Consider the following 15,649-nt stretch of genomic DNA (forward strand, 5'->3'; position numbering starts at 1 on the left):
AATAAAACATGTCCTGGCAACACTGAAACATGTGACATGCATGTCAGACAGGTCAGCACCATGTCCTCTCTGTACAAGACTGATTAGTGTGACGTTAACGGTCCGTTTGGGAAGGGGATTTTAGTGAAGTGTGTCTGACCGTGTGTTGTGTGTGTCTGGCTCACAGTAATTGAGTCATAGGGATGCAGGATGGCACAGCGAACACATTTGGATGGCATTGTGTGTGGCTGGATCATCGGCAGATTAGAGGCCCGCCAAAGTCAACGAGAGGTTGGTCAGGAGATGAATGTTGCCAGTAGCATTATATCTAGTCTCTGGAGACTATTCCAGGCAGATGGAAACATTCAACGGCAACATGCTGGATGGCCTGATTCACAGTATGGGGAGCCGTTGTGCAACCTGTATTGCCATTTGGGGGTCACCACACCCCATATTGAATGGTTCTGACACTGTCCACCATGAAATGTATGTCACTGGCGGAGACAGACCATGCCACGTAAGTGCTGCCCACTGTCATATTCCACTTTTCATGTATACCTTGTATCAATATTATTGTGTCACATGTTTCAGTGTTGTCAGAGCACGTTTTATTGCATCAATTATCACAGTGACCCAATGTTCTGTAGTGGATCTCGCATATCCATGGACACGAGTATATTAAGTTCTTTGGCCACAATTCTTTCCTTAAGGAATTTTTCCTGTGTTTTAAGATCTGTCATAGTTTTTAGTTAAGGCGAAGGGGACTTCCCTGTATCCTGAGGTGGGTAAAACACTCATATGAATTTCTATAAACAACGAAACTTTAATTATAGTTCTGTGAGAAACATATAATCACGTTTACACTCTATTTGCTGATCCCTTTCTCAAATCAATGAAAATTCTTAGGTATGAATAGTTAGGAGCACTCTCGGAAGCTATGAATCTTATATTTTCAGTAGCACGACACCATCTGCAATGAGTGCACTTGATGATGTGTGATTTTTGTCAAATATATGAAATGTTTATTCGTATCCCTTTTCCATTTGTTTTATTGACCAGTCATTAGAACTTCGCTCTAATAAGCTTTTCTGTGCAGTTTTTGCTTGTGATCGATTTTGCCACCTGTCTGGTAGCTTCATCAGGCATGTATGTACTGTCTTGCTGCAGGTGGTGTGGTTCCTTTTCTTCTCACTTGCATTTGTGGTGGTGCTAGTTGACACAGGCCTTTTTCTTTCTGTTCCTCTAATACTTCTTTGGCCAATCATCGGGAGTTTGGCACTGGATTGATGGCCGGAAGCCAGGTTTTATCGAGGTCCCCAGGTTAGTGTTGAGGTTGGTGGGAGTGGTCACTGTTGTGTTTGTTTCTTTTGAGAGTCTTTCTAATGTGGATCTCGCTTGCATAATTACTTTGGCACAGCCTATGTTTGAATAGTTATGTTTGAACTGTTTTTTGCAACATTTTCACATTTAGTGGAACCTTGATTTCACATTTTTCAGGAGACAAAGATGAAAAGAACTTAAAATATGAAAAAATATAAAATCTGGGAAAATTTTATAACATGTAAAATCTGGAATCATAAAAATTTTGGTTCCACTGTGTTTGTTTGTTACTCTTTTTGTGATGAAAGGTTAATTTATTTATCATGAATCTCTTTCTAGGTGCTGTATTCCTTTATTACATTTGGAACATCTTTTGATCGTAATGTGCCTTCTCCATTGGATCCACCAGACCATTTGTTTAGAATTAGACTTACATGTGTTCTGTTAGATACGTGTGGGCAATATTTCAGTGGCGGTTCTAGCAAGAAGAAGTTGGACTATTTCTTTGTATATTTCCAGGTATGTAAGTACCAATTCACTTTATGTACAGTCAGATCTTGGTGATATGTTTTTTTTTCTTTCAGGGGTCTGCAACTGATAAAAAGAAACAACTTATAATACAAAAATGTAATATGCAATCACACATTCTAACAAGTTGGATTTAAAAAAATACCTTACTTCACATAATGGGATAATCGTAACCGGCTTACCTTGAAGCAACTATCTTAAAAACTACAGCACCAATAAAATTAAAACTTTTAAATTCAAGATTTTGACACTAGTAATACAAGTAAGGGAGAAGAAGTGATAAGATGTAATATGATGATATAGGAAGTGTGTAAGGTTGGAAAATAGCAATCTAAGCAATACATAAGCCTATTGAAAAAGAGCAGCAAAATTTATTTTGTAAAAACTTTTGTTAGAAGATTTAATCTGTACAGTGGAAAAAAATGTGTTTACACATAAAATACACAATTGAAAGAGATGCATTTACAAATGAATGTCAGACTATTATTAACTGCTTGCCTTATTATCCTGAGTAAACTCTGGCAGGTACTACGGGCACTCTGTACATTATTCCGAGTATAATAGGGCCAAACTACTTTTTCTCGTTCCATTTTTTATCCCATACAAATTCATGAGAGGCTCTCTGCCACAAAGTACAGTAATGTTCATTTGAAAGCAGAGGTGCCCATATCACCTAAGGCCCATGAAGCACTCCCCCACCCAAAAAGGTGCCCCCCCCCCCCCCCCGTTTATGAAATTCGTAGAAAAATATAATACCAGAGGTGCAACCACGAATTTTTGTTGGGTGGGTGGGGTCAAGTACTAGGTTAATGTACCAATAATAATAATAACAATAATGATTTTATTATTACTACTACTACTACCAGTAGTAGTGGTAGTATCAAAGACGTTATTATCCTCATAAATTATGCAAGAAGACAGTAGAAGTCTTTGCTAAAGCATTTGTTTGGAACAAACGATTTGAAATATTTTTTCAACACCGTCAATTTCACATTAGCTAATAATGGAAATCAAGCACACAAACTGTATTTTTGAATGGCAGGAAATGAATGATAAATGCATTCCGAAGATACATGTGTAACGTTCATGTACAACTTATGTTTTATACATATGCAACATGGAGCGACATAAAATAACAAAATACATATGCAACAAGCTAACACTAAATTGTGTACATATTCAAAGCTTATTCAATACAAATATATAACACATATTATTGAAATACATTACGTTACAGAAAAGAAGGAGACTGCGAGCGAAGTGAGCAAGAAAATTTTTAGATCCAATTTTTGCAATTGAAAACAATATTGGTGCAAATAATTTCACTGGACGCTATGGCATTCTCTCTTTCACAACTTTTTTCATTTAGATCATTTGGCGCCAATGGCCGACTCCGGCTGCCCCTAGCTACAGCTCTGAACTTTACAAGAATGAGAAAAGCAGATAATGCAAGTGAAGCAAGCAAGAAAATTTCACAAAATGAATTTTAATTTGCATAAAATTTGAAATCGAAGGGGATAATTGCTCCTCTGTGCCCCCTGCAGGTGCCCTTGGCCATCAACATTTGTCCCCCCTTGCCCCCCTAGAATTGACTTCCGTCGAAGGTGGGGGGCAATGACCCCCCCCCCTGCCCCCTGTGGTTGCGTCACTGTATAATACAGACATATTTAAGCAATATATGTTTCCTTTAGATACTTTATGCTCACTGTCATTGTTAGTCAACCTTATTCTGCACAGTTTGCCTGCTAGACTAACCTTGTATTAATGCGAATACCATGGCCCCCCTCCATCCAAACTGATTGTAAAGGCATAGGAGATGTGTTTTATTTCAACTCTATTGCCACGATCACCCACAGGTAGGTAGAAAAACTATACATAATAACCAAAACTAAAAATAAATAACAAGTCAAAGGATACGATCCCCCCCATTTTTGTGTGAATATATATAGAATTGGTATAAAATTTTGTCCCCCCCAAAAAAATTCCCATGATGCACTGCATCATGAAACCACCCTGTAGGCACCCCTATGTGTAGCTCCATGCTTCAGAGTTAACCACACTGTGCCTAATGTCTAATAATTTCAGAATCAGAACTGCAATTTAAAAGATTTTAAGAACATATGTACAACATTTAAGGGCAAGATATTATGTTTGTTTATTATGATGATAAAAATGTGTATCCTTCATTAGCCTGAGTATACGTGGGGTAATAAAATTTGTTCATTATGTTTACATGTATATATATACTATATATATATACATGTTTATAAATGAGTAAACTGAATTGTTTAAACTTTCATTTCATATAAACAATATTTAGAGGCAGAGCATTATACACTTTTAGTAAAAGTGTGGGGGGGGGGGCCTTAGCGCCTGAGTTAACTCAGGATAATAAAACACAAGTTTTATACATATAGATATTTTATCTTGTTAGCTATATTTCATGTAAAATATGTATTCTTAGTAACTAGCATACAATATAGAACAAAGAAACTGGATTTAAAAAATTCGAAAATTGGGGACCGAATTTTGGAAATTAATTGGTAAGGCAAGCTGTTAATAAGTAGGGGCGTAGATTTTTTTGTGTAATTCTTGCCCAAAAACTGTTTTTTTTTTTTTTTTTTTTTAACTTTTCAGTGTATTTTTGTCATTCATATTTTTATTTAGTATTGTATAATGCATTTACAAAAAATCTTTATACCCACCTGTCAAACAATTTTCATCATGATTGTAGATTGATTCATTGATTGATTTGGTGTTAAGTCCACTTTATGCACAGTAAAGCTAATCGGGACTGGACCTACAGTTTAAAGTGGGATCCGAACCACTATGTGCCTCCACCGGGTATCGAACCTGGGACCCCTTGATTACAAGGCATCATGATTGTAGAATTTTTCTTTTACTTTTGTTCAATAAGGGGATCATATCAACTTGCCAAAGGCCCATTTTTTAAATGAATTTTCCATTTTGTGTTCTAGTTGTGCATGTACTAAGATGCTAAAATTTCACTTCCCACAAGAATGTGTGGGTGGAAACTAACATTAATTTCATGTGAAAAATAGTTCTCTTCCTACAAGTATTTTTGGTGCATGTGTGCACTTTTGAAAAGTGTCTGCTGTAAAATTTCACATACAGAAAGGGTTCACAGTGTAACAAGATGACATCTGCTAAAGGATGAATATGTGTAATATTAGAAAATAAAATCTCTTACAATTAATTTTCGTGGAAGATCATTTCATATAGGACATTATTATTTTGAATATTAAAAAAAATATATTATGGTCAAAGCAGCAAAGTTAGTGTTGAAAGTAGTTATTTTTTTTAACAGTTTTTAACACTTGAAAAGTAAATTACATTTTATGTTACAAAGTCATATGCCTCTTTGTTTTCATTTTTCTCATTTTTCATGCCAGTTTTCAGAAGCAAAAAGCAGAATTTTTAAGTAAAATATAATTTAAAATCTCTCATCTCTTAAAATTAGTTCTGTAATTTATATATATATACACAACAAATTGATTTATGTTTTAAAATATAATAATAATGTCAGTTTTTTCCTCCGTGGCTTTCACTAATTATTTCATATGTATTTTCTGCTTTGTAGCGTTATTTTTGGTTTAAAGCTACAGACGCTATTTGGAATGCAGACAATACATTCCCTATAGGAGTGGAATTTATGTTCAGGGACACCATCACAAGTTTACGTCCGAAAATAAAACTGTATATTAACCTGCAAGAGGCACAACAAGCAGTGGATGAACTTGAAACAGAACTTAAATCTAAATTAGCAGAACTCTTTCCTGCCTTGAAGCAACTAGAAGACTCTGAAAAAGAGAATCATGTAGGTGAAGATGGAAGAAGTTTAGATTCAGACAATGAGCAATCGCATATTCATTTAAGCATTCAGGAGTGTGAAATGGAAAGCAGAGTTAGGATCGATGAAGAGAAGGGTACATTACATACAATCCGAGAAGCTGAAGAAGGTATTTACTTTGTATTTTGTACTTTCAATTTTAATATAATTTTCACTTATGGTTAAAGATAATACAAAAGTGGAACTTTGATTTTATGTTTTGCAGTGGAGCAAGTTGAAGAACTTAAAATGCTTGAAGATGTAAAATGGAGGGGAAATTTTACAACATTTTGCTATGTTGTGACTTCGCTCATCAGAGTTTTATTTTCATACATTTGCTATTAGTACAAAGTAATGACTACTGTTTATCATTAGGATAGAATAAAAGCCAGTGTACTACCAAAGTTTCTACTTTGAAATCAGAGGTTTCTTATGACATGAGTACTTGTTCTTACAATGAATACAGTCAACTCTCGGTACTACAACCTTTCACAGTTCCCGGGAAAAGGGTTGTTATTTTGAAGGGGTCATTACTTGAATGTGCACCAATTTTGATCCACCCCTTACCACCCACATGCAAAATAGTGTTAAAATTGTGCTTAGGCATGTTTTTTAATGACTCGTGCAAAATTACATGTTACATAATTTTAATAAAGTAAAATTGCAATTATACTTTTGCGCTAGTATGTTTTCTGTCGTTAGTATGGTTGTTGTTTTTTCTGTCGGTCCCTGCAAATTCCCCTAAGATTGTGTACTATTACAGGGAAACCTTGTTAATACGATATTGGTTAATATGAAGTACCCTTTAATCCAAAGTTCTTCCCATTCCCCAGCCAACGTATTTGAATGTGGATAAATCGAAATACGGATAATTTTTAATACAAAGTTGTTTACAAGACCCTTTGGCAAAACTGGTTTCACTTAATTCAAAGTAGACTCCTGCATAAGTCAAGAAGAGAGGATAGAATAAGAAATTATTCTAATAATTATAAGAAATTAACAAATTTCAATTATTGTCTGTTTTCATAGTTGTTAAAAAGTAATATATAATAAAATTCGATTTTATTGACACTCAGTAATTTACACGTATACAGCGGTAGGACTGGTGTTATGTAAGTCTCCATTGTTGTAACGAATTTAAACTTCTTGCAGTTATTTTAATGGTTAGTTTGTTGCGGAATGATGGTGACGTTGTTTTGCAGTCTTTTCGAAATTTAAGCTTCATTGAATTACATGTCAGAGATATATGTAAGGATAATTTTTAAAATATTACTATTGACTTTATTAGTATTATACAGAGTGGATTGATTTAAATCAGGTGATTTTTTCTTAGATGTTATTTTAAATTGACCTTGACTTGTTTCCTTGTCCTAAGGGCTGCTGACAACTCGGGGGAAGCAGCCCGAAAGGCCTGCTGGACTTGCATTCTTTGTCAATGTTCATGGCAGGTCAAGGTCTTTCATTGCTGAATGTGACACCTGTAACTCTCGGCCATCTGTCTAGCTCTGAACTCAAGTTTCAGCAGTTTTCCGCGAGTGAGCAACTCCCTACCCGGTAACCGCTTTCATTCAAAATGTGTTCTTTTGTTCCCTGTAACATTACATAAAAAAGGGAAACTGTTACAGGTAATCAAAGCCACATAGGCCAACTAAAGATTGTCAATCTTCTTGATGCGTTGTCATCCAGGTTCCAGCAAAAATTTGCTTCGATCTTACGTATGTTGTAACTTCTGTTTCCCACTTCATACATTTTCCCAACTGTGCCAATGTCATAAAATTTGACTGAGTGACTTCTCCCTCTTTTCGACAGCAATTGTAGGGTGGGATGCAGTGTGTTTCAACTGTGATTTTCTTACTCATGTGTGTACACAGGCTGATTACAGGCAAGGGTGGACACGAAACAAGAACCATGGGACAAGTAAAAATAAGTGACCCCAACCCCTACAACAGCTCATTCTCTGCCACTGGTGTGCAGGGCAATGCGATCATTGCAGAATTCAGGTCCCTTCTTTGTTTGAATGCAACTTTCTGCATAGGAAATATTGCCTGTATGTATTTTGCATTAACAGCATGGTTAAATGTAAAGAAGGATAATTTTCTTTCTTCTTCACACTTCTGATATATGTTCTGTCTTCAACAATTGCGTTATCTTTAAAATGCCGAGAATTTTATCTTCCACCACCTGTTGCTCTAACTTCCAGCCGGTTTTGTTGTTTTTATGCTGAAGCTGGCGCCAGTGTTTCATCTAGCGTCTGCAAAGCTGTCACTTGCCGATAACAGCAATGACTCATCCAGCACAAAAGAAAAAATCATTGTTTTGAATCTTGCAAATCTGTTTTGATTTGACTATAATGAAATTCGATCTCCAGAGAGAAAAACTTTGTTCTCTACATTTGATGAGTAAAACTGTAACTTGTATTTTGCACCTGACCCAAGAATAAACATTTTAGAACACTCGGAGCAGTGTTGGAAGGAAATGCACACAAAGTTCAACTACCACAGAGTAACCACCGCTTTTCTTCAGAATCATTCACATGTTACAAATAAATCACACAATGCTCAATGTAGGAATGGATGCCGAGACCAATTACAAAAAAAAAGAATGTTATTCAAGGTGAAAACTTTTGGCACAGTGGGTATTTGACCTCAACAATACTCCTAAATCCAACAATAAATCCTTGATTAACACGAGAGTAAATAACGATGCCCCCCATTTTGATATCTAAAACACAATTCCATAATAAATAGCATGGGTCATCAAAAGTCGTTCACAAAATCAAATAAAAAATGAAAACAAATCAAAATGTAAAAAAGAGTAAGTTGTCAACAAGCCGTAATCAAAACCAAGAGAAATCCAAAACACAATGCACAAATCCAACTCATAATAGCACAAGCACAAAGAGAGGATAGTGTATCCAAGAGCAAGCAAAATGACAATGAATGGCAATGGCAATTCCATGAAACTTGAAACCAAAATGTCAAATTTTCAAATGTGTCTAAGTTAGTCATATCACATACTAAAATGTAGGTTAATATCTATATTTTTTGTGCCACATGATATTTTGCATGAGAAAAATCATAGTGTTGATTTTATGTGTTTTAATGTTATCACATAAATATTGTTGTAAAGTGATTAGAGAAGTACAACAACTCCAATGCAGTACATAATCAACAAAATCAACTATCTGGGATTTGTAACTGAACTGAAACATAAACAAGGTCTAGGTGAACATATTGAAATTAATTGTACATAAACAGATTTATTTTTTCTAAAATCCTGAACATGTTTTTGCAACTATGCGCTAACGGTTACGTCCGTAACACATTTGACAGAAAGTTTTCATTACACCTCTAATTTAAGAACTAATGAGTACTTCTAGGTGCTCTTTTGGTTCATTGTATCTCAACCCAACATAACCCAAAATTGTCTATTGCTGTGCGAGATTTCGCACAAATGATGTTACAGACGTAACAAATTATTCATTATTTTCAGCATATTATCCTTAAGTACGCCGCGCCGTCTGAAATTTGAATTCGTATACATAATGGAGAAAAATCGTAATAACTCTGGCACTATGGGACCAATCTACTTCGGATAACTTTTGTTTTGCAGGAAATACATCGGTGCATGCAACCATGTAAAATTTGGATGCCCCAACCGTGGGAGGGTTACGGGCGGGGGCTGCATCCCCCGAATATCAATGAAAAAAACATAAAAATGTGGAGTTTGCCCCCCTCTTCTCCAGCTACTTTGGGGAGAAAACTAGAACTTTTGCTTTTTTTTTTCAAAGAATGGACCTTCTGCAACAGAATAAAACTTGATTCATGTTCGTGGGTGCAATACAATTTGAATAATAAGGCAAAACATAAAACTCTAGCGAATTTTAGCCAATTTGCATATTATTCATAAAATTGTTATATAACTGACACTATGGGACCAATCTACTTTGGATAACTTTTATTTTGCAGCTAGAACATCAGTGCATGCAACCAAGTAAAATTTCGATGCCCCAACAGCGGCGGGCTTACGTGCGGGGGCTGCATTTCAATGAAAAAAGCATGAAAATGTGGAGTTTGCCCCCTCTTCTCCAGCTACTTTGGGGAGAAACCCGGAACTTTTGATTTTTTTTAAAGAATGGACCTTCCGCAACAGAATAAAACTTGATTCATGTTCGTGGGTGCAATACAATTTGAATAATAAGGCAAAAGCTAAAACTAGCGAATTTTAGCCAATTTGCATTAGGAAATGAGTGTGCAACGATTGTGCATTAGGGAAATCGATGAGCTGTTATATGATACGAACTGTTTTTCCTAACAGAGGAGTGAAAGGAGCCTTTGCAATCGTTTGTTTTGTCTCTACTTCTGTCTACTTTGTCTCTTAGACTCACGCTTCTGGCGCCTCCGGCTATCGTCAAGCTTCATTGCATTTCTAACATAGACATGACAGAAAGCTGACACCGCCAAACCTCTTCCAATACACCCTCTCCTTGACCCCCCCCCCCCTGCCTCTACTTTCGGCTGGATCACCAGGTCTAAACACAAAGAAGAATGTGTGCCTTATCAGTACTAAATCACAGCGTTGGAAGCTTGAAGGAAAACAGCATCGTAAATACCAAGCATTCATTGTGTCTGTCAAGAGCCAACACGTGTTTGGGCAAACGCGTGACATATTCCGAGAAAGGAGGGGGGGGGGGATTTGGAATTTTCGTAAACACATGTTCCCGAACCGAACTGTCAGTGTTTCAACCTCAATATACAAATGTAAGTGTGGCAAACCCTCGATAATTGTATCTAAAGCTGTTTGTTCCATATATGCAACCGCAGCTGACAGGGACATACTTTTTTTGTTCCACACATGGAACGGTGGGGGACTAAAGGTTATACATGTTATTTGTAAGACACAGACAGTTAGTCAATAATATGGCAAATTTTCTTAGCAATGATTTGTAAATTAAAAATTAATCATTTGGCTCATTTAAAGATTGTACCATCAACTTCCTGCCAATGCGGAGAAGCCAATCAAACACTTAATCATTTATTTTTTGAATGTTTAAGACAACAACATCGAGAGTCTCTATATAAAAACTTACAACATGCACAGGTACCATTTCCAATATCCTTATCTACATTAATATCTGAACCTCTCACTGCAGTTATTTGGATTCTTTATAGTTTCGCTAGAAAACATAGGCTTACTATCTAAATAACCATGATGATTCACACGACAACTTAAATCAATAACCTCACAAAACTGTTGTACCATAAGAACAGAAAGACATTCGTGTTTCGAAGAAAGTGAAGATAATCTACAACAGTTTGGAAAATAGATATTAGCAATGGTACCTGAATTCAGCAACTTTGGTTAGAAATTGCAAACGCAGTGTGAGTCAATAAAAGAAGAAGACGAAATTAAAAAAATATAATAATATCCCCTTCATTTTATTATATTAGGTTTATATATACTGCTGGACAAAAAAAAACGGACACCTTAATATTTGACATCTGAATTGCAATTACTTATGAATTACGCTCTCAGTTAAGTATTGAACAATTGAACATTCATTATTGAACATTTTCCACAGTTTTCCATTTATTATTTATCTATTTATTTATTTATTTATTTACTCGTATTTACTTATTTGGAACACTTAGTAGGCTCAAAATTAATTTCATGCAATTTTGTTTTAATTTATTGATTTTCAATTCCTGTTGATGTTATTTTGTTTAATGTCTAGAGAGGCATGAATTTTGGTTCATAGTAACATATATTATTGACATTGTCATTGCTGGTATATTTCTTGCAAGTGTATTGTAAGTTTGCTGCTAGCTTGAAAATGAGACGTGAAGAGGTAGTGTAAAAGCAGTAGCTCTTCGCGATGATGGTCGTAGTGTACACTATATTGCTAGGGTGCTAAATATAGCACGAAGTACTATCCATGAAGGTCTCAGATGGTATGACGCAACCGGTTCCTATGGTAGAAGACCGGGTTCTGGTCAAAAACGATGCACAACAGCATGGGAAGATCGTTTAATGCGTATCATAGTCTTAAGAGACCGTCGTATGACTTCAAATATTGTGGCACAGCATTTGAGAAATGTTCATAGAACTGTGGTTTCTTCACGAACAGTTTGTAGAAGACTGAATGAAAGTGGTTTATCATCTCGGAGGCCGGCTGCAGGTCCCAGGTTGTTAGCACGTCACCGGAAGCGAAGACTGGAATTTTCTACAAAACACTTACGTTGGAATGTGGAGCAGTGGGAAAAGGTTTTATTCTCTGATGAGTCAGAATTCAACCTACGTTCATCAGACGGGCTTGAACATGTGTATAGAAGACCTAATGAGCGTTATGCACAATGTTGTTTCATTGAAATAACACCCTTTGGAGGTGGTGGTGTCATGGTCTGGGGAGGTATCTCTTTACAAGGACGTACAGAGTTGGTTCTTGTAGATAATGAGGCAATGGCAGCTTGCAGGTATATTACAGAATGTGTGGCAGATCATGTAGTACCATATGCACCATTCATAGGCCCGGACTTTGTTTTTATGCATGACAATGTGCGTCCTCACGTTGCGAATATTGTCACGGAGTACTTGGACAAAGTTGCGATTACGCGATTAGAATGGCCACCACAAAGTCCGGACCTAAATCCGATAGAGCACGTCTGGGATCAACTGAAACGACATATCAGAAACCGCGCAATAGTTCCAGAAACAATTGAAGAGCTAAGACGTGCTATTCAAGAAGAATGGGAGCAATTGGACCAAGAAGTGATTGCCAACCTTATTCGAAGTATGCCACGGCGGTTACAAGCTGTAATTGATGGCAGGGGAGGTAACACCCGCTATTAGACCCCACCAGTACCAGTTAACAATATTAAAAAAAAATATTGCTAAGATTTTTTTTGGTAGTTTTCTGTAACTTTCGTTTATGTTCTAATTTAACTTATTAACAATAAATTTTAATTTGCTTTCTGTTGAATATATTCAGGATTTCTTATTTCCAATAATTTCTGCAACATTTACTTAGCCTTCGAATCAGAATTTATGCGTTATCACAAAAAATGCAAGTGTCCGGGTTTTTTTGTCCAGCAGTATATTTAAATTGTAAGGAAAATGGCTCCAGTTAAAGTTTGTGTAAGGAAGCATTGTCAAAATCAATCCAAAGACCAAAAGGCAGATGCTAGAGAAAAGGAAATCGTGTGCCAGAATGTCTCAAGTTCAACACAGAGAAGAATCATAAAAGTCAGCTGCAAGAGTGAAAAAGCAGCACATGTTAAAGAAGAAGCATGCTCTATTGGATGTTCCATCAAGTAAAAATCACCAAGTAATGTGTACAAATCACCTCAGTCACTAGGGAAAGCATTAGCCAAAGTGAAAAGATCATTACCACAGAGTCCTAGCAAACAGAAAGCAGTTCCAGAAAAATTAGTTCAACCACATGGAGTTCCAATAAAGCAGAATCCAGCACATGGAAATGCTCTAAGCAATGAAACAAAGAGTATTGTCATAAACTTTTATGAACGTGATGATATATCTCACCAGGCACCAGGTAGGAAATATACTGTTGTTACTAGAACTGGTCTGCACAAGGAAAACCAACAGAAGAAGTATCTGTACTTGATTTTACATGAAGTGTACGAATTGTTCAAATTGGAACATCCCAATATCAAAATTGGTTTCTCTGCTTTTGCTGCATTCAGACCACAACATGTTCTTCTTTCATCAAACATTCCAGCCAACCTTTGTGTATGCATTTACCATGCTAACATTGACCTCCTGATTTCTAGCATCAGCAAGCTTATTACAGAGTTTCCAGGGAAAAGCAAACTTCTTGTGGAATCAATTGTGTGTGATTCAAGTAACAGGGCATGTATGTTGGTCACGTGTCCAACATGTAGTAATATTAAAAAAAATGAACATCTTCTTGAAGTACTACCACACACTTTAGATGAAGATCTGCAGTGGTATGAATGAACAATGAACGAGTTGTTAAAGTAGTGCATGAAGGTTCAACTGAAGATGCTTTGCAAGCTTTAAAGAATAACTGCAACACTTCTTCATTGTTTTGTGAAAGGGAAACAAAGTAGCTATTTTGAAGAGGCTAAAAGTGAATTGGCATACACTGTATCAGGTGTTACTTCATATGCAGTTATTTCAGATTACATGCAACATGATAAATTTGCATTTCACACATTCAACCAAAAACTGTTTGAAGATCTAAAATACAAATTCCCTCAGCTTAAAGTAGTTGAATTTTTTTCAGATGGTGCAAGTCAGCACTTCAAACAGCACTACACATTTGCCAACATAACCTTCAGCAAGCAGGACTGTGGTCTTGTTTTAAATTGTCATTTTTTCTGTACATCATATGGAAAGGGAGCAGTTGATGGTGTGGGTGGAATGTTAAAGCATCATGTGCAGCAGAAGGTGAAGGCTAGGCAAGCTCATGTTAATGATTGTTTATCTTTCATTCAATATGCTCAGTCAATAACCAGAAAAGTTAACGTCATGTATGTTTCCACAGATGAGGTAACAAATAATCATGAAAAGTTGGAACAAAGGTGGACAGGAATTAAAGCCATTCGTAACACACATCAAGTTCATTGTGTCCGCACTGTTGGTCAGAATGTTTTGGAAATAGGTTTGTTGTCCGAAGATAGTGGCACAATGTTTCATTTCACATTACCTGAAGATCAAGCTCCAAAGAAAGAACAAACACATTTAGTGGAGAGAATCAATCAATCCAATGACAGAATCACATCTGTTTCCTTTGGACAATGTATTGTTGTTCAGTTTGAATCTGAACGTGGGCATTCACATAAGTTTATTGGACAAGTTGTCGGTGAACAACATGAAAAGAGTGTGATTGTGAAGTTCCCTAAGAGGGTAGGAAAGCAGTTTGTTTGGTCAGAAAAAGATGATGTTAGTGAAATTGATATTTCACAGGTAGAATCTGTATTAAATGAGCCAGGTACCAACCTTTGAAGAAAATTAACTTTCAAAGACATTAAACCAGAACTTTTTGACTGAGTTTTGTCATATGTTTCATTTTCACTTTAATTATTCCCAAAGTGTTGGTATGAAACCATTTTACTCATTCATGTTTGTTTATTTTTTTCCAATTTTTGTGATATAAACAGAAAAGTTACGTCTGTAACACTTAAGTGTTACATCCGAAACATTTAAATGGCACTGTAATAACAAATTTACAATAATTGAGTACTTTTACTATTGACTTCATAAAAGTCCAATCTTTTATCATTGTTTGCATGTGAGAAGTTTCTATATTCAACTCCCAATCTCTCAGAAATATTACAATTACAACATGAAGGTGTACTTTGTTACGTCCGTAACAGTATGTTTTTTTATCTGTGTGCAAGGAATAATTACAACTTGAATTTCATAAATATGACAGTGTAAACTGTATGTCAATATTAAATATTTGTGAGAAAATCAAAGCTTTTATTTGATTAGTTTAAAAAATACACCACCTCAAACTGTCAAATTGTTACGTCCGTAACTATGGAATTGCCCAATGGCAAAACTAGCCTGGTGCATAAGTAAAGGCTGTCACATGCAGGGTAACATTGGCATGCTTGGTAGAGGGGAGGACAGAGGTCAAGTGCTATTGGATATCTCTCAAGCATGGTGTGGTGGTGTTTATTTTTAGATCAGACCCATTTGTGAGCAGTAGAGCACTCGTAAAAGGAGTGGCCACGCAGGAAATAAAATGAGTGCAACAAATGTACTTTTTGGCTGATTTCCTTTAATTTTTCACCTTTTTTTTAAAAAAAATATTTTTTTGCAGTTCCGGAGAAAAGGATCGTGATATCCAGGGTCATAGAATTGAGAGCCAACTGTATCTATTTGTTTGATGACCCATGATTGATTTGATGAAATTGTTTTGTTTTTCTCAAGTTCAAAACTGTAAAATATGAGAGGGAATTCCATAGTATAATGTATGTCAGTACT

The 15,649-nt window shown here is 36.0% G+C and overlaps 1 protein-coding gene across 1 annotated transcript in view; it reads left to right on the forward strand.

Moving 5' to 3' along the window:
* Nucleotides 1–15,649, forward strand: part of LOC145983911 (regulator of nonsense transcripts 2-like) — a 73,432-nt gene that overhangs the window by 42,317 nt on the left and 15,466 nt on the right. Inside the window, exons 15-16 of the mRNA XM_083117029.1 lie at nt 1,639–1,818; nt 5,429–5,807. Of these exons, the coding sequence (XP_082973155.1) occupies nt 1,639–1,818; nt 5,429–5,807 (559 nt within the window). The remainder of the gene's footprint in view (nt 1–1,638; nt 1,819–5,428; nt 5,808–15,649) is intronic.

This window comes from Lepisma saccharinum, chromosome 2 (assembly GCF_977018435.1).
Source record: "Lepisma saccharinum chromosome 2, izLepSacc3.1, whole genome shotgun sequence".
Lineage (NCBI taxonomy): Eukaryota > Metazoa > Arthropoda > Insecta > Zygentoma > Lepismatidae > Lepisma > Lepisma saccharinum.